Source organism: Salmo salar, chromosome 20 (assembly GCF_965601325.2).
Source record: "Salmo salar chromosome 20, fSalSal1, whole genome shotgun sequence".
NCBI classification, from domain to species: domain Eukaryota; kingdom Metazoa; phylum Chordata; class Actinopteri; order Salmoniformes; family Salmonidae; genus Salmo; species Salmo salar.
Window position 1 is genome coordinate 49492947 of NC_138310.1, and position 21022 is coordinate 49513968.

General features: G+C 43.1%; 1 protein-coding gene across 2 annotated transcripts in view; it reads right to left on the minus strand.

The window, feature by feature from the left end:
* The window catches only part of LOC106580720 (leucine-rich repeat and fibronectin type III domain-containing protein 1-like protein), a 114524-nt gene that overhangs the window by 42019 nt on the left and 51483 nt on the right, over positions 1–21022 (minus strand). For both annotated transcript variants that reach the window (XM_014162060.3, XM_014162059.3), the window contains exons 2-3: positions 11885–12083; positions 378–1782 (exon numbers count right to left, since the gene is read on the minus strand). In XM_014162060.3, the coding sequence (XP_014017535.1) occupies positions 378–1759 (1382 nt within the window). In that variant the 5' untranslated portion in view covers positions 1760–1782; positions 11885–12083. The remainder of the gene's footprint in view (positions 1–377; positions 1783–11884; positions 12084–21022) is intronic.

Consider the following 21022-nt stretch of genomic DNA (forward strand, 5'->3'; position numbering starts at 1 on the left):
TAATTACCTTGGAACAAGAACAAAGGAGAGAAATAATAAATAACAAAAGAAAAGAGGAAACATTTTCTCAAAGCAAATGAAAAAGTGTCCTTGTTTATCTCTTGCAAATAACGATTAGTAATTACCACCTATTTATCATCTCATTATAATGACATACATTTGTACAAGATGAAATGTTTCTGGTGTTCTTATGATTGCTACTGATAGACATCATGTAATTTTACATCTGTGAGTCAAAATGGTATTTAATCATAAAACCTCATTAATACAACAAAAAAAACTGTTCAAAGTTATTAACTCATTCTAACCAAGAGACTGAAGCTATTTCCCCTCTTCATTTCTCCATCACCCCTGTTTAGATCCCTATCCCTCCTCACCTGTAGATGAGTGTGTCATCCAGGGAACTGTTGTACTGGACCTGGTACATCCTGATCCCAGGAACGTGGTTCTGATATGGCCATTTGATCAGCACTGAGCTAGCTGTCAGCTCCACCATCAGCACCCTTCCCTCCTGGTTCCTCCGTGTGTCGTTGCCCGTGGTTGAGGTGGACTTGGCCGAGGTGAGGATGTCTGAAGGACCAGGGTCGGGCTCCCGTAGCCGGTTGGTGCTGTTGGCCAAGTGAGGGAGGAGGTTGACCACCAGCTCCACCTGGCCCGTGGACTCCCCCGCCGCGTTGGAGGCAATGCAGGTGAAGGTTCCAGAGTCCTTCAGGGAGGTGATGTTGATGTCCAGGCTGCCGTTGCTGAAGGTGACAGTCCGTGACGTGTTGGAGATCAGACGGCCCTCGGGGGAAATCCAGTGAATCTCTGGGTCCGGGTCTCCATTGGCCTTGCACTTCAGACTGGTAGGTTGGCCCTCCATGGTGAAGGTCTTGGCAGACTTCCTGGTCATGACCGGAGGCTCACAGATGAACTCCTCCTCGGGGATGGTCCAGAAGTACTTGGCTGTGAGGTCTGGAGGAGAGGCGCAGGTCTCCAGATCGTCTTCTCTGGTCAGCCTCCTCAGCCACAGCAGCTCACAGTTACAGTGGAGCGGGTTTCCACCAAAACTCATCACCAATGACGACTGAGGAGATCCTTTGGCTTTAGCGTAGACAGGGATGCGCAGAAAAAGTGGATCCGGTGGGATCTTCTTAAGCTTATTGGACGTCATGTCCAGACGCGCCAGCTTGTGCAGGTTGGTGAAGATCCCTTGGGGCACGTGCTCTATAAGGTTATGGTCCATGTTAAGGGTGTTGACATTGGTTAGACGACCTATCGTCTCCCAGGGGATGTCCACCAGGTTGTTGTAGGACAGGTCCAGGTCTTCCAGGGTTCCTGTGAAGTCGTCAAAGGCGTGGGGAGAGATATTGTGCAGCTGGTTGTTGGCCAAGATCAGGTGCCTAAGGTTGGTGAGCCCCCGAAAGTGGTCATCCCTGATCACACTCAGCCGGTTGCTGTCCAGGTGCAGCGCCCGCAGCCGCTTTAGGTCCTCGAAGGTGTAAGGCATGATCTGGCTTATGGTGTTGCGGGACAACGTCAGATGGATCAAACTAGTCATGTTGGCAAAGTCCCGCCTCCTTATGGCCGTGATATAGTTCTCAGTGAGCCGCAGCTCCACGGTGCGCCGGTCGATGACGGTGGGCACGAAGAGAAGGCCCGTCTTAGCGCAGAGGATGGCCAGCGAGGGGGACAGGTTCTGGCACATGCAGCGCTTGGGGCACAGCTGCCCCCTGGTGGAGACGGCCAGCATCAACAAGGAGAAGATCAGCCGGTCCATCCTCCCTCGGGCTTTCTGGGAAACTGCAAGGCAAAGGAGAGAGGCACTGGTCAGGACGTGAGACGCCAGGTGGGGAATTCACTAGGTGAATCAAGATGTATATCTATGCATTTAGCTATCACAGTGGTAAAACTGAGATGAAATATCTCTATCAGCCACGATCAGGATGCAAAACAGCAGTGTTTGAAGTACATTCAGGTGATTAAAACCAGTAAATGTATGTGAATGCATTTCAATGAATGTGCAATAGCTTGAATTAAATGTTTCGCACAGACTGAGGCATAAGGTTGATGTGATGTTTCAGGAGAGCCAATTTTCTTAACAGCTTGTATCTTATTTTCCTCCTCATAGGAACTTCTTTAAGATGTTAGGGAATTATACACGTCGTGCTAATACGCCCAATGAAGAGATAAGGACAAATAGTAGGTTTGTGTAATTATAGCTTAGCAAATCATAACTCAACATGCAATCCCTGGACAAAGTTAGTTGGCTGCACAGTTTAATAAGGGGTTTATCACAGTGGGTCTACCTTCTGTGGATTCTCTAAAAGCCAGTCTTTTAAATAGCTACATACATCTCCAATATGAGTGAAAACAGAAATGTATCCGTATAGAAGACGCCAACTGGCAATGCATATACAATTGTAGCAAAAGCACGCAGTCATCCACCCACACACTTACGAACACATTATTTTAAAATCCTCTCTAAAAAACACACACATGCAAACACAGAAACACACAGTGTCTCATATCTACCCTGCTTCCAGGTATGGCAGATACTGTTTTTTCTTTAAAATAAAGATCGGTAGTCCTATCACAAATAGAAAAATATCTGAGGTAGCGGGACAGATTTGAAGTGCTATGAACTGACTATGGCCGAGATATAGATATATATATATCCTCTCTCTCGCTCACGCGCGCATGAAGCATATCCATGAAATGGTACTTTAATATTTTTATCGTGGTAATTCCTTGTTCATGCCAAAGTACCTTAAACACACACGCTCTATCTGTACTGACGACAGTATTTCTGCGGTTACAGTTTTCAGCTTTACAACTTAATACACCAGGATCTGCATGGGATTTGTCATAGGCCATTAAATAGGCCTTTTGTTTCCTGTCTGTGCTGTGAATTCAATAAAAACCAGGGAATGGAGGTGTATGAGGTTACTGTATGGCTTCTCTCATGCGACGAAGTGGCCATCAGCCACGCAGCGTCAACAGAAACAGAGCAGCTGCCCATATGCATCTCATTTCACCGACCCATTTCACAGCTGTACCTTGGATTACGGGGCTAACGCTATGATGAATACCAAACGAAAGTAAAGCCACGGAAGCCACGTTGGAAGCCTTTTTTTGTTGTTGTTTTGTTTTTACAATGCATTTGATCTTGTGAATAGAGGTGCAGTAGGCACTGGTGCGGTTACTCTCAAGGTCAAATAACTGTGTGAGACATTTAGGCCACCATACCGTACATACCGTAGTGGATGAAAAAGGGCAGCATGATGGATGCTCTGAAAAACGCTTACCTGCTGGCTCTTCATAATTAAAAAGGAATTAACTGTACTGCCAGACAGCTATTAGCAACTGTAAATTGCCGTTTCGCTGGGAAGGAACAAAGAAACACGGTACATAAAAATAAAGACTAACAAGGAACATGCTGCACCGCTGTTGAGTTAATGGCGGTCAGGCAACTTTCAACTTGATAAGAGGAAATGCAGGTAAACAACAAAATAACATGGATGCTGTTAATACATTTCTCTCTCACACTCTCACCATCTCACTCAGGCTAAGTTGCTGTAAGACAACGCCATCTGCCATCATCTAAAGGTAAACAATCTGCCCAAAGAATGAGGGCCTGATCTCCAGCTCCTCTCATATCATGTTTACTAAAACCACAGTCCTGTCAGCTATAGCGGGAAACATCGTTACAGTATACGGGCAGAACTCTCCAAGGTAGACGGCTTGAAATGCCAAGCAGCTAGCCATCAGCTCTCTGGGGAATCTTGGTGTGGAGACTGGGAACTGTCGACATCCCAGAGCTTATTTACAGGATGAGTGTCCACTATGCTCTGCTCAGACAGAATTCTCTGACTCCTATGCCTCCCCACAATGGAGATGGATTAGGCTGTTGGCTGTGGAGTGGAACGGCCTGCAATGCCCCAGGGGCCCAGGGAGGGCCCAGTCAATGAGATCTGCTGCCCCGCCGTCTAAGGATTGGGCTGAGGGAGAAGAGAATAAGAGCAAGACCCAGGGCGGTTCACTACGCATGGAGTAAAGACAGTCTGGGCGACACTTGATGGCTGCTGTTTCCTCCACTCTAAGATAAACAGAACATGGGATAGCTTGTCCGTCTGTTATTCAGGGAATCGGGCTTCTGCTTACTGTCAGTATGTTTTCACTTTAATGCTGAAGAGTTGTACAAGAGCACTAATGTATTCTGGTCTTGATAGTACAAGACAGGCTACAGGCGTGTGCAAATACCAAGTAGTTAAAACATGAGCATCAATCGTTTTTAATCATATAAACTACCAAGTTTCTACAGTATAATGTGAAACATGAGGCAAGATGAAAGGAGCCTGGTAGAACGTAGTACAGTAGTACACCAAAAACCTTACAAAGAGGACTGATACAGGAATATATCAGCGTGATTCTTTCTCCTTCTCAGAAGGGCCTATCACATAAACTGACTGAGAAGATCTGGCACATGCAGATGTTTGTCGTCTAAACTTGCCAATAACTTCATTGCTATGACAATCGTATCGCTGCGTGATATTAATCATGTCGCATGAAACGTTTGTTTATCATGGCAATGTGGCACCACATCCTGCGTGTCTGGCTGACAAGTTTTGACTGATGTGCGCTCATGTTATTGTTTTCTGTGGCAAGTAATGAGTTAAATATCACAGCGGTGTTTTTTTCCTACTTGACGGTATGACGCTGATATTCTCTAAATTGTTTTGGGATAAATAGACAATTCTGGTTTGTGCGTTTGATCAGAAGGCGGCTCTGGTCTGGAGCTTATCCATTAGGGCCATGGACCAAAAGCCTGTTTTACACACCCCATTACGCACCACCACTCTCTCCCTCAGATAAAGGGATGGACAGGAAAGAGAGAAAACAAAGTGCTTCAGCAAGACGCTGAGCCATGCATCTCCATTATTGGTCAGGGTGACCCTCAAGGCATGCTCCAAGGTGTTTGTCTCATAGCAACTGCAGATGAACAGGCAGACTAGGGGTCTAGGAGAAGGAGATTGGGTTTCAAAAGCCAGTATATTGTACATTTGGAGACTTGTGTTGTTTGTGCTTGGGTCTGCGAGGATTGAGTTGGACTGCGGCGGTGCTCAGAAGGAGGGAGACCGCAGAGAATCAATCATGTGACACGCTGCCTCAGCTGCTGAGTTACATCATGAGACACACAAACACTGAGGGGCAACATACCAATCTATCCTATATAGTACATTTACAGTATGCTAGTAGATATCCATAGACTTCCAGTAATTGTGCTAACGCTAGTAGATGAAGGGCCTCACTGCTAAAATCCCAAAGTATCCCTTTAATCATGAACTTTGCTGTGTGACATCAATTATGCAGTATTAATGGGAAAACAGGGGGAAAAAAAGTTTCTCACCATCTGTGCTCGTCAAATAAAAGGAATAACGCACCCACTGCACATTAACTGGGTGTTGTTTGATGCTAGATACTGTGAAGACTTTCCTAGAGGGCATTTTGGAGCCATTTTCAGTAGTGTTCCAGCGGTTAAGTTAGAGTACAACATTACTTGATTATTGCAAGGCAAACATCCTCTGGGTTTAGTCAACTTACTCTACCATAAACTCAGTAAGCCTTCAAAGAACAAGCTTTTAACTGGAGCCTTAGAGATCAAATATTTTGCTGTGAAACCCTAAAACCAGCATTATACCTCAAAGACGAAGGGTCCCCTCGCCACACATCCCCACATTGGCCGGGATCACTACCAAGATCTAAGCCACACAGGGAATTCAGTGCGTCTAATGGGGCTTCAGCCGCTAACACATAGCACTGCGATTGAATGATTCTCTCACAACACCTCTAAAGCATCCTACAACCATAACGCAGACTACAACCGTAACCTAACATAACCGATCATAATTTATGGGTGTGTATATTTCCTGCAGAGTCATCACAGCAAGCCTTAAATGAATGTGAAATCAAAGCACCAAGAAAATATTCTGTTGGCTGTGGACTTTACGTGGTGACACTGGGAAGCCGGGTTCCCTTTGAAAGCCCCTTTTAGCTGGAAGAGGCGAGGCGGGGGCCCTACTTGGTAGTCAGCAGTGCTAACTGAGCTCCATTCATGATCACTGCATGCAGCTGTCCCTCTAGGGCTCCTCTATTTGAAGAGATAAGATAAACTGTTTAAAGATATATGCTGCTTTATTTCGTTTGAATATTCCGTTAATTTATCCCCTCTTGGCGAATTACGTTGCGGTTATCAACTCCATCTCAATGTGCCAGCATCAGCATCATACATAGCTGACAAACTAGAGGAAAATAGCAGAATTGTGAAATGTGAAGTATATATAATATTGTTTTAAGACAAACTGTATGTAATATACAGTATTTAGGCCATGTGAGAATCAAAACACACAACCCTGATGTTGCCAGAACCATGCTCTAAACCATCGAGGTATTACAACTACCGTACTTGGAAATCAAGCAAACATTTAAAATTGCTCTGCTGCTGAACAACTGGGAATTTGATCCATGTGACGCTGGAATAAAAAGTAGGCATTTTTCTGTCAGTTTGCCTACTTCCTATCCCTCCATCATGTGAAAAATATCTAGTCCTTCAGCCTCAGAGCATTATAAAATCCACTTGAGTATGCTTCATCAAACTTTCCTATGCAAATCTAGCTGAAATCAGGGATTCCATGGCCCTACCGTATGTAAATCGATGCTATTTGACTAGTATTTCTAAACCTACAAAATGCATAGAGAATGTATGCATTCTCCCCTGTCCCGCAGTAGCAAATATCCTTCGGTTTTTGCCTATGTTTTCTTTAATTATAGTTGTGCTGCATGGGTGCCCAAGGGAAAACTCTGCAGTCTGTGATGGGACCCAGTACATTATGATTGAGTCTGATTTCTGAACCACTCTCTTCTGTCACAACTCCCCGGAAAATGTTTGAATAATCTCTGTCAGCTTCAGCAGACTTGCTCCATTTCACAGCAACTCCCAGTGAATTACCCTTGGCGAAGACACACTCCCTCTCTGGATAAATATGCTAAGACTCATCCGTGTCTCCAAGACCCTCCTCCCACTGCCCCATTGAGCCCATCTATACATGTCCCTCATCTACAGTACATTCCTTCATATCTCTCATCCTCTATCACCTTTGCCTCAACTCCCATATCCATCCATCATAATCGCCAACATAAGATCCCATATGGAAAATAATCATACAAATCAAATAAGAATTTTATATGGCAGACGAAGATGATTTGTAAAACATCTAATAATAATCTGGTAAGAATTTGTATGTGTTGCCTTATATGTCAGTGGAGTATTTGTATGTGTTCACTTACAATGCCTTCGGAAAGACCCCTAGACTTATTCCACATTTTGTTAGGTTACAGCCTTATTCAAAAAAAAATTCAATCAATCAGAAATATCACATTTACATAAGTATTCAGACCCTTTACTCAGTACGTTGTTGAAGCACCTTTCACGACTTCCTCCGAAGTCGGTCCCTCCTTGTTCGGACGACGTTCGGCAGTCGACATCACCGGTCTTCTAGCCATCGCCGATCCACCTTTCATTTTCCATTTGTTTTGTCTTGTCTTCCCACACACCTGGTTTCGATTCCATCATTACATGTTGTGTATTTAACCCTCTGTTGCCCCCATGTCCTTGTCCGGAATTGTTTGCTGTAAGTGCTTGTGCATGTTATGCTGGTGGTTGATGGGTTTTGTACCCATTTGATTTATTGTGCTTGTGCATGTTATGCTGGTGATTGATGGGTTTTGTACCCATTTGATTTATTGTTCTGTTAACGGTGGTTTTTATTATTAAACTGTGCCGTTGTAAATCAATTTTTGCTCTCCTGCGCCTGACTTCTCTACCGCCAGTACGCACCCCTTACAGCTTTGCTGCACAGCTATTTTCAGGTCTCGCCAGAGATGTTCGATCGGGTTCAAGTCTGGGTTCTGTCTTTGCCACTCAAGGATATTCAGAGACTTGTCCCAAAGCCACTCCTGCGAAGGTCTTGGCTGTGTGCTTAGGGTCGTTGTCCTGTTGAAAGGTGAACCTTCACCCCCAGTCTGAGTTCCTGAGCGCTCTGGAGCAGGTTTTCATCATGGATCTCTCTGTACTTTGCTACGTTCATCTTTGCCTTGATCCTGACTAGTCTCCCAGTCCCTACCGCTGAAAAACATCCCCACAGCATGATGCTAGCACCACCATGCTTCACCGTAGGGATGGTGCCAGGTTTCCTCCAGACGTGACGCTTGGCATTCAGGCTAAAGTGGTCAATCTTGGATTCATCAGACCAGAGAATCTTGTTTCTCGTGGTCTGAGAGTCTTTAGGTGCCTTTTGGCAAACTCCAAGCGGGCTGTCATGTGCCTTTTACTGAGGAGTGGCTTCTCTCTGGCCACTCCACCATAAAGGCCTGATTGGTGGAGTGCTGCAGAGATGGTTGTCCTCCTGGAAGGTTCTCCCATCTCCACAGAGGAACTCTAGAGCTCTGTCAGAGTGACCATCGGGTTCTTGGTCACCTCACCTCCCTCAGTCACCTCCCTTTAGCTGGGCGGCCAGCTCTAGGAAGAGTCTTGGTGGTTCCAAACTTCTTACAGTTAAGAATGATAGAGGCCACTGTGTTCTTGCGGTGTAGTCATCGTGTGTTCTCAATGGACATTCGGGTGTTTTCTTAAATTCGCTCTGGCTATCTACAGTACTCCGATTTCAGAGCACTCTCGTCTGTGTGTACCAGAGCGCAAAATAATGAATTTACGAGCGCTCAACACCTGTTGAATATGGCCGGTGTCAGTAACCGTCGGCAAAAAAAGCATAATTAAATTGCTTCCAGCAGCACAGTTACAGTCATCAACCTTTTGGTAAACACGAAAACTGCCTAACCAGCTCTGCTAGGGTGAGTAAAATGGGTCAGACTGCACAGTAGCCTAATAAACAAATGCAGGTGGCTTATATCTTCATGCTTTAAATGCTTTATTATCCAAATGTAAAACCATTTACTGTACAGTACCATATTTCTTCATCAGCATCTTCATGCTTTCGTTAATAAAATAATGATAAAAATACTCTTTCAAAATGCAGATGTTGATTTAGTTATGGATCCATAAGGAATTACTATGGGAATAAATGTAACTGATTTACATAAATATTGGAAGAAATATGTCTAATGAAGGCAAACAATTTAGAATCCTCCAATCTTCTTATGCTGTAGCCTACTCCCGACCATCACGTTGTACAGCGTCATGTTTTCCATTCCATCCTAATGGAAACCCAGAGAGTTTGGTTTTTCTCGGAATAGATACATCATAATATTAATCAAATTAATTCCCATATACTATGTTATTACAAAAAAGGTGTTCAATTCTCCAGTAATGGCAATATGGAAGACTATCAAATGCCTCTCAAAGATGCCCTCTGGTGGTCAAACTAGCACTAACTTGCATTAACAGAAAAAATGGCTGACAATTAGATAACATGCCACAGAATGCTGCAGCAGCCTGCAAGGTGTGCTGCAGTATGATGCAACTTTTAAAGGAGCAACCACTGTATGTACATTTTCATGTTTGGAGTTTCCATGGTTAAGGTTATGCAGCACCTCCTACTGGACAGTTGATTTATCTACAGGTATGCCTTTGGTCTCCCAACCAGGGTTTTAACCAAGCCCATCCCTACTTAGGTTTGATATTTGTCACTGACTACTAACAACATGCTATCATGAGAATGGCTTTTGTGAGATCTCTACTTAATAACTAAATAGATTCAATGCAGCAATCAAAGTAATTCCTCCTCCTTCTGTTGTCCTCTCCTCTTCCTCCTCTCCTCCCCTCTCCTCCTCCTCCTCTCATCCCCCTCCTTCTGCTTTCCCCTTTCCTCCTCCTGCTTCTCCTCCTCCTCCTCTCATCCTCCCATCTGCCTCTCCCCTCCTCCCCAACTGTGTTCTTCTCCCACTGCTCCTCCTCCCCTCTCCTCCTCCCCTCATTCTCCTGCTTTCCCCTTTCCTCCTCCTGTCCTCCCATCCTCCTCCTCTCCTCCTCCTGCTTTCCCCTTTTGTCCTCCTGCTCCTCTTCTGTCCTCCCCCTCCCCCTCCTTCTGCTTTTCCCTTTCCTCCTCCTTCTGCTCCTCCTCGCTGAGGACGTTGATTATTTTTTCAATAAGTGTCACATCACATGCTTCAATGATGTCAGACAGTGGTATGCAAGTGCTTTGATGTGTGTATGTCACATGTATGTGAGACCTTAGAAGGCTTAGCTTAATGTCTCATGTATGTTTTTTATATAATACATTTATATAATACATGCAACATTTTTGTTATTTCTACATTTTAACCACCCGTATAAGTCAGATATTACAAGAATCTTGTAAGTGTACTTGCTGCCATATGTACAGTATTACTTACAAGTTCCAGGTAGAACATATAGGAATCTTGTTAAATTCTTCTATATCTTTTCCATATGGGATCCTGCTATCCTACTCTCTCTTATCTTACTCTCTCTGATCTTCATCACCTGCCCTACCTACTACACATCAAACAATCCACCATTCCACCAATTCACCTATGCATCCACCCATGCACCCATCCAACCACCCACCCATACATCCATCCATCCATGCATCCATCCTAAACACCACCCAGCCACCCAACCAGCCACCCCTCCATAATGTCAATATCAAAATCAATATTCAAATCATTCCAAGGGAATCTGTTTTTCTTCTCTGTTTTTCTCCATTAACTCAAAGAAGCATAAATATCAATTTATGCACATTTAACACCACCACCTGCCCCCAAATGACCTGTTGGCATTTCTACCGCAGTGTTTTCCTTAAATTAAAAAACGTAACAACATGCAAATACAAAAAGGGCACTTTGAGGTCCGTTACTTGTTTTTACAGAAATGTCAAGGTCTCAGAATAGCTGAGAAATTCTGCAAGACCTATCCAGGCAAATTACAAAATGACTCACTCAGACTGCATACTGTGTTATCTTCATGCATTATCCCTATTTCTCTTCTTTGTTACAGCTAGTTCAGTGATCGATTCACAGCTAAATGTAGGGTGAGCATCAATGTTTCTGGCTTTTAAAGCAACATTGAAAGTGCCTGAATGAATTAAGACTGCATGGGCTGGCACAAAATAAATCCCTGGCTGTGCATAGGCACAGCTACAGTATTCTTTCCAACGTTACAAGTAGTAGTTTAGTTTGTGCTAATGGACTGAGCAGATTTTATTTATGTATGGTGTTGTGTTGGTGTTGTGGTAGGTTTTACTTCCTGTTAATGCCTGTCACTTTGTGTTAGGGTGACTTTTGACCCCAGGCCAGACAGGGGCAGCTGTCTCAGGGGACAGGCTACAGCAGGTCCCTGTACTTGATAGAGGCTATGACACTGACCTTTGACCTTAAACCTCTAAACACTAAGGACAGCTCTCCCAGAGGGAAGGTATAGCAGGTGCTGCCATGGCACCCGGTTGTGAAAAGTAAAAATCAGCCCTTAAACCTCAGATGAACAGGAATGGGAAAGGCTTTCTTTAAATTCTATCAATTCAGTTCTTGGGAAATTAGATCCCGAAAAACCAACTGGTGGTTTAGGGTTAGGTCCGTGGATTTGGATTGTGACTTAAATAATCAAAATCATTACTATTGATGGGCCGGATGGCCAGCAGATTGGCAGTGTGAGGGAGCTGTCTCTTGTCTTGGATATGTCAACGTTCCCCCTTCATGCCTCTTCACGCCATTGAAATCAAGACCAAGACAGCTGTCCACCATCAAGCCACTGCTGCCTCATTACAATATTCAAAAGAAAGTCTGTCCATTATGCACACTGTGTAACATCTCAAGATTGCCAAGTGCTGTTCAATACGAGATGTATCGAAGTACACTGTACTGATATACATACCTCTATCTGGTGTGGTCTGGCAGGGTCGTGATCCTCATGAAGACTGTGTGGGCTGTGTTGGCCTAGCAGAGAAGGGCAGCTACATGTGGTCAGGGTGCCGCTGAGCAGGGGGTAAGGGTGACTACCTAAGCAGCATCTGGGTGTCGGCACTGGGGACTAAAGGAAACAACTGGGTCCCTTGTGGAGGATGTCCATTGACCTGTGGGTGAGAGAGAGAGAGACACAGCATTATATACACTGAGTGTATAAAACATTAAGAACACCTTCCCAATATTGAGAACAGCCTCAATTAGTAAGGTGTCGAAAGCATTCCACAGGGATGCTGGCCCACAGTTGTGTCAAGCTGGCTGGATGTCCTTTGGGTAGTGGACCATTCTTGATACACAGGAAACTGTTGACAAGAAAAACTCAGCAGTGTTGCAGTTCTTGACACAAACCGGTGCATCTGGCGCCTACGACAATACCCCGTTCAAAAGGCACTTAAATCTTTTGTCTCGCCCATTTACCCTCAGAAAGTCACACATACACAATCCATGTCTCAATGGTCTCAAAGCTTAAAAATCCTTCTTTAACCTGTCTCCTCCCCTTCATCTACACACATTGAAGTGTATTCAGTAAGGGATCATAGCTTTCACATGGACTTAGTCCATGTCATGGAAAGAGCAGGTGCTCATAATGTTTTGTACACTAACCCTAACCCTTGATATGTTTTCAGAAAAAAATACGCTAACATAGCGTAGGTTATAGACAACAATAAAATCAAAATCAGAAAACAGCTATTGGGTGTGATGAAACACATTCCACAATGGAGTAGCAAACTGATTCAAATCTACACCAGACTGTATTCAAACCTGTTTTATTTGATCAATTTATATGATATGCTCGACTTAACTATAATATTCTCAACTTTATTCTATTCTATTTACATTATAATCTTAGAGTACATGACAGATACGTCTCCCTCTAAACTGTTGAAATTCACGGCTGACCTCAGCGGGAGTGCCGAGTTAAACTCTGCAGCGACTCCAAATCAGCCCAACTCGTCGCCTTGCACTCCTGCTTAGAACTTTTGCACATGTTGTCGGAAATATGCTCTAGGGAATCAGACCTCATTTGCATTTGCAGAGCAGAAAAACAGTGTATAATAATACACCGATGTACTGTCGAGTCCTTACTTTAGAAAGGGAGAGGAAAATAACACACTCACTCGCACACAACCCAAACAAAGAGACCGATGGTTAACTCTGGGGTTATTTACATCACTGGCCTGCTTTCAAACTAGACAGGAAGGAATTGTGTTTTTATTCAATCAGAGTATTTATCTACAAATATCTTCCTTTCCTTCCTCTCTTGCTCTTTCCCACCTTCCCTCTATATTTATTCTCTCCTCTCTCCCTCTCTGATCAATATGGACATAATTATACAACCACTCATTAGCATCTGCATAAAAAAACACCTTTTTCATTAAAACCCCATATGCTCTCATTGGTTTCATGATCTAACAAGAGGCAAGGTAGTTGCAGAGTGTCATGACTGGCCTGTGCAGGTCAGGTTACCGTGTGGACCATAATCCTACAGCGATATCTCTCACACCCACCAGCGGGGGAGAGATTGAGAGGTATGGATGTGGGGGGGGGGGGGGGTTTATGACACCTCACGCCCATTGTAAATCTTAAGGGAGCAGACAAAATCCCTTTGTCCTCTCAGTATGGAATGCATGATTTTTATTTTAACTTTATTTAACTAGGCAAGTCAGTTAAGAACAAATTCTTATTTTCAACGGCCTAGGAACAGTTGGTTAACTGCCTTGTTCAGGGGCAGAACAACAGATTTTTACCTTGTCAGCTCGGGGATTCAATCGTGCAACCTTTCGGTTAGCAGTCCAACGCTCTAACCACTAGGCTACTTGCCGCCCCGATGGGTCTATGGAGAAGCTACCTCTGAACAGTAACATGCAATAAATGGACTTTGGGACAATATGTTTTGTCAGCCAAAATGGTAGTAATGACGATAGATGGAATATGAAAATGAATGTCATTTTTGTTATGCTATTAAAAGTGAAATGACGACGTTATAACGAAAACATTGCAACTTGAAGAGTTTTCATAATATGCACTTGATGTTTGCATACTGTACGTTGTGTGGAAAATGTCCAGATCAAAGATAATGTTTATGTAAAGATGAAATGTGAAGTTAGTTGTCTAAATTGGATCTGAGTAAAATCCAGACCTTGCCTCGCAACTAGTTATGCCCAGACAACTTGCCATAAAGGCGGAAACGCCCATTTCTGACCCGAGGGTGTAAAACATGTGAGTTAAGAATTAACATTATGACTAGGGACCACGAGCTGCAGCCAAGGTCCGATTAGTTGTAACCCCAAAACGAAACACGAGGTTGAAGAAGACAAAGGAACCTTTTAACAATCTATGCTACGGAGGAGTAGCTGTGTCTAAGAGGGTGAACTCAAGCAGGACCACCCGGTTATTCTCTCCAAGGAATCGTGTGTCTACACTGCTTTCATTGCCATGCTGGAACCACCTATATGGCTGACTAGCCGTCCTCAGAAGACCCCTGCTTCACAACAAGGTCGAGGAAACAAACCACTAAGAGAAAGGACACTGACATTGCGTGGACAATCAGAGAGTTACACCCGGTAACAACAGAAGTGTCGCCATCAGAGGAGAGGTCGGAACTTGGTCCACAAGGAGAGACCCCATCGGAGACCTTCGAAATGTAATTACATCATTATATTCTGACCCATAGTAAGAGTGGCAGTTCGGGGCAAGGTCAAGGTTAAACTAAGCATAGTTTACAAATGTACCAAAGTGTGCATTTCTCTCGTGCACTCTCGCTCTTTCTTTCTCTTTTGAAATCCCTATTTTATGTAACACGTGTCATATTGTGTTGGCCCACTAGGGACCTGTTTCATTGTACTAAGTTCTAATCAATATCCTAGACTGTGTGTTTGTGTAATCTATCATTCAAAGGATTGGGGTCACTTTGAAATGTCCTTGCTTTTGAAAGAAAAGCAATTTTTTTGTCCTTTAAAATAACATCAAATTGATCAGAAATACAGTGTAGACATTGTTAATGTTGTAAATTACTAATGTTGCTGGATACGGCAGATTTTTTATGGAATATCTACATAGGCGTACAGAGGACCATTATCAGCAAATCAAATCAAATGTATTTGTCACATACATATGGTTAGCAGGTGTTAATGCAAGTGTAGCGAAATGCTTGTGCTTCTTGTTCCGACCATGCAGTAATATCTAACAAGTAATATAACCTAACAACCATCACTCCTGTGTTCCAATGACACGTTGTGTTAGCTAATCCAAGTTTATCATTTTAAAACGCTAATTGATCATTAGAAAACCCATTTGCAATTATGTTAGCACAGCTGAAAACTATTGTTCTGATTAAAGAAGCAATAAAATGGGCCTTCTTTAGACTAGTTGAGTATCTGGAGCATCAGCATTTGTGGGTTCGATTACAGGCTCAAAATGGCCAGAAACAAAGACCTTTCTTCTGAAACTCGTCAGTCTATTCTTGTTCTGAGAAATGATGGCTATTCCATGCGATAAATTGTAAAAAAACTGAAGATCTCATACAACGCTGTGTACTACTCCCTTCACAGAACAGCGCAAACTGGCACTAACCAGAATAGAAAGAGGAGTGGGAGGCCCCGGTGCACAACTGAGCAAGAGGACAAGTACATTTGAGTGTCTAGTTTGAGAAACAGACACCTCACAAGTCCTCAATTGGCAGCATAATTAAATAGTACCCACAAAACACCAGTCTCAACGTCAACAGTGAAGAGGCGACTCCGGGATGCTGGCCTTCTAGGCAGAGTTGCAAAGGAAAATCCATATATCAGACTGGCAAATAAAAAGAAAAGATTAAGATGGGCAAAAGAAAACAAACACTGGACAGAAGAACTCTGCCAAGAGTTGGATCAATGGATCACATGGATCAATTTGCCTTTTAAAATGATAACTTGGATTAGCTAACACAACGTGCCATTGTAACACAGGAGTGACGGTTGCTGATAATGGGCCTCTGTACGCCTATGTAGATATTCATACAAAATCAGTCGTTTCCATCTACAATAGTCATTTACAACATTAACAATGTCTACACAGTATTTCTGATCAATTTGATATTATTTTAATGGACAAAAAAATGGGCTTTTCTTTAAAAAACAAGGACATTTCTAAGTGACCCCAGACTTTTGAACGGTAGTGTATGTGTATCTTGTATTATCATTTTAGCTTGTCAGTAAATAAATAATCAACTCAATTGGTGTAGTAAGGACTTATTTAGTGAGACTCGGATTTGTGCAGATTCCCAGATTATGCAACGTTTATAATGAGACTGTAGAGGAAATTAATTCATTAGCGACTGTTGTAAAATCGATATTCTGTTATTCTTTGAGTTAATTTGGGAAATAGAAACTCAATAAAGCCAAAACTTTCCCATGAAGCCCCAGGTTAATGAGTTAATAATTACCTGATTCATTTCATCACATAATTAGAAACAGTTAATCATTCGATGAACAGCAGTCGTCACATTAATCAATCCAACGTCACAAGAGTTTTCCATTAAACAGCATTGCCATCATTTACAGAATTACAACAAAATTAGGAGTGGAAGGGAGAAGATACTACATATGGTATTATTCAAAATAATTAATAATTATAGCCATATGTAAATAGATAGCTCACATTTCCCAGATCTACCATTTCCTGAATTTTTGATTCATGATGTACTGAGCTAATGGAGTTGAAAACATCTCAATGTGTCAGCTGAACTAAAATACCCAGGCTAGCCGTGTGTCTGTGCCATGTGTGCTCTGTTTGTTTCGAACAGACCTGGCCTAACTTTGGCACACGTTACACACAGGAATCGGTGACCATTCACCTAGCCCAGATGAGCACACTGTCATGGTGGAGCGGTGAGTGATTTATCACCCGCTCATCAGATGTACCCGTCAGCTCAAGAGCCCTGTCAAGCAGCAGAATAACAATGCCGGTGGGTTACTTTCATCAGACAATAAAGATGTTCATTTTCCAAACAACAACACAAACATCAGACAGGAAATACTGGCAGCTACTGTACGTGGATGAGGAGCTTGGGTGGAGAGTGTTGGGTAAACGTGCCTGTCATGGGTCTGTGAGACAGTATGAAAATATCCACTTAGGCACGAGAATCCCGAGTAAATAGAGACCGCATTAAGCTGGGTTAAAAAGCCTTGATGGATTTCTGGCCACCCATGCCTAAGCGTAAGCTTCTAGAATCACCTCTGGGTGTGGGCTGGTTCTCCTAAGCCAGTCGAGACTTTCTCTTTTCTCCGAATTCTCCATTACAGTCTTGCAGCCTTTCAGCATGGGTCGATACTGCACAGTAGGGAAGGGAGACTGTGTGGGTGGACTGTGCTGACCACTCTGTCTCTCTTTCCATGTACTAGAATGCTGCCATTGGCAAGGACATTCTCACCTTTACTGTTAAGGCGAGGCTGCAAGTTCTACCAACAAAATATAATCTAGCACTCTGGTACCCTGCAAACCATGACACATTTTGTATTCTACATGAGTGAAATGTAATGGAGTCCATTGCCCATGTTGTGAATAGCTGCTGTTCATACAAGGATTTGTACATGGCTAAACATGACCGTCTTGTTGACCTGATAGCCAGCACGGTGGGAAAAGTGGTCTCACCAACCGCACATATGCATAAGGGGAAGGGGAAGCTGGTTCGGTGTTCATGATGATGTGTTTTCCTATGTGCCAAATACGGCAGATATTGTTGTTGAGGAGGAGGCCTGGGGGAGGTGTTCATTTTGGAAGTGGGCTGTTCATGTGACGGCTATATGGAGCAGGCCTTTGCCAATAAGCTGCTTAAGTACCAGCCCCTCGTGGCTTTCTTGGACAGCCTCTGGTGTAGGTGCAAGCTGGTGGCGCTGATATTCGGCAGTCTCGGCCACATACACAGGCTTGCAGTGTGTGGCCTTCACATTGCAGGCCTGACAAAAACTAGGGCAAAGCAATTGGCTAGGTACTGCTCTGTTTTAGCTGTTGTGGGCAGCCTAGCTCTTTGGTGAAGGAGGTGCTTTCTGTACCCTTGAGTGCCATGCATACAGGGACCTTTGAAATGGTTGGATCCTTTTTTTGTAAATTTGATTGGTGGATTCAAATAAAGTATTTAAAATGTGTGAGTGCATGTGTGTGCGAGTGCATGACTGGGTATGAGTACAAAGCACATACAGTACAGTACCAATCAAAAGTTTGGACACACATACTCATTCAGGGGTTTTTCTTTATTTTACTATTTTCTACATTGTAGAATAATAGTGAAGACATCAAATCTATGAAATAACACACATGGAATCATGTAGTAACCAAAAACTGTTAAACAAATATATTTTATATTTGAAATTCTTCAAAGTAGCCACCCTTTGCCATGATGACAGCTTTGCACTCTCTTAGCATTCTCTCAACCAGATTCATGTGGAATGCTTTTCCAACAGTCTTGAAAGAGTTCCCACATATGCTAAGCGCTTGTTGGCTGCTTTTCCTTCACTCTGCGGGCCAACTCATCCCAAACCATCTCAACTGGTTTGAGCTCGGGTGATTTTGGAGGCCAGTTAATCTGCCGCACTCCATCACTCTCCTTGGTCAAATAGCCCTTACATAGCCTGGGGGTGTGTTTTGGGTCATTGTCCTGTTGAAAAACAAATTATAGTCCCACTAAGCGCAAACCAGATAGGATGGCGTATCGCTGCAGAATGCTGTGGTAGCCATGCTGGTTAAGTGGGCCTTGAATTCTCAATAAATCACCAGCAAAGCACCCCCACAGCATCACACCTCCTCCTCCATGCTTCACGGTGGGAACCACACATGCGGAGATCACCCATTCACCTACTCGGTGTCTCACAAAGACATGGCGGTTAGAAACAAAAATCTCAAATTTCGACTCATCAGACCAAAGAACAGATTTCCACCGGTCTAATGTCCATTGCTGTGTTTCTTGGCCCAAGCAAGTCTCTTCTTATTGGTATCCTTTAGTAGTGGTTTCGTTGCAGAGATTCGACCATGAAGGCCAGATTCACATAGTCTCCTCTGACCAGTTGATGTTGAGATGTGTCTGTTACTTAATCTCTGTGAAGCATTTATTTTGGACTGCAATCGGAGGTACAGTTAACTCTAATGAACTTATCCTCTGCAGCAGAGGTAACTCTGGGTCACATTAAGAAGGAAAGAAATTCCACAAATTAACTTTTAACAAGGCACACCTGTTAATTTAAATGCATTCCAGGTGACAACCTCATGAAACTGGTTGAGAGAATGCCAAGAGTGTGCAAAGCTGTCATCATGGCAAAGGGTGGCTACTTTGGACAATCTCAAATATAAAATATTGACTTTAACACATGATTCCATATGTGTTATTTCATAGTTTTGATGTCTTCACTAACTTTCTACAATATATATATATAATAATTTTAAAAAATAAGTAGGTGTGTCCAAAATTTTGACTGGTATTGTACGTGTATGCATCTCACAATCCATCTCACTGGCACTTCACTAGCCATGATTAATAAGGATCTGACTTTTTTTTCCTTCACCTAACATGACATACCCAAATCTAACTGCCTGTAGCTCAGGACCTGAAGCAAGGATATGCATATTCTTGATACCATTTGAATGGAAACATGTGAAAATAATATCGGAGAATATGACACATTAGATCTGGTTAAAGATAATACAAAGAAAAAAAAACATATTTTTTGGGGGGGAGGGATTCAACATCTATGAAATGCAAGAGAAAGGCCATAATGTATTATTCCAGTTAGGTGCAATTTAGATTTTGGCCACTAGATGGTAGCAGTGTATGTGCAAAGTTTTAGACTGATCCAATGAACCATTGCATGTCTGGTCAAATGTTGTATCAAGTCTGCCGAAATGTGCCTAATTGGTTTATTGATAGATTTTCAAGTTGATAACTGTGCACTCTCCTCAAACAATAGCATGGTATTCTTTCACTGTAATAGCTACTGTAAATTGGACAGTGAAGTTAGATTCACAAGAATTTAAGCTTTCTGCCCATATCAGATAAGTCTATGTCCTGAGAAATGTTCTTGTTACTTACAATCTCATGCTAATCACATTAGCCTATGTTAGCTCAACCATCCCACGGGGGGACACCGATCCCGGTTAATCAAGGTTAATCAGCACTCTCAGAGGTTAATCTATCTGTCCATAGGGACATGCAGCGCTGTGCGAGAATCGAACCCTCTGAGAGTGCTGATATTAACTCTGAATATTTGACCTCACACAGCTGATCATGCGGAGAGGATTATAGATTTAGATCTTAATAACATACAAAGGAATCAGTCAGTCACATAAATACTACTGAAAAGCAATTCTGGTGTCCGTGCATAGTACACACTTAAATACATCAAAGATAAAGCATGTTTGTTCTAATATGGCAGTCAGTGAAACAATTATGATTCTGAGTGCATCAAGGAACCCTACACGGGTCTGCAGATTGGAGAGGGCTCTAGCCAGTCCAATGGTTTATTCCAGAACAGTGAGTGAAGCATTGTGAAGCACTGAGGGGAGATGGGTGAAGCACTGTGAAGCACTGAGGGGAGATAGATGCAGAGATGTTACTTTGTGTTGAGCAAAACAAAGGCTTTGTAATTGGAGCTCACTCTCGTGATCGGTGGGATGGAGAGCGATGGCCTCAGCGTGATGCGAATCCAGTCACTCGTATTACAGCAGCGTTCCAAGTCACACAACACTGACGCCTCTACCGCCTGACCAAGGAGTGAGGTGTGAAACTGATGGGTTAGCGCTCCCTATAATACCTTCAAATAAGTCACGCTAAAAAGCCTGTGAACGAATGCGATGCAAATGGTCCGCTCTTATCTTTTCTCTCCGTTTTATTCCAGCTTTGATACCAAGGCGACAGATGCAAGACAGCTGATAACTGACCGGCAGATGTGGGCCTAGCTAAATCCCAAGGGAACATTTCCTGGCATTACTGCCAAAAGATAATAATCTACTTTGCAAGCAGGGGGAGAATGTAGCTATGTTTTAGCAAAGGCATCACATTTGCTCCTCATTACGAGTATAC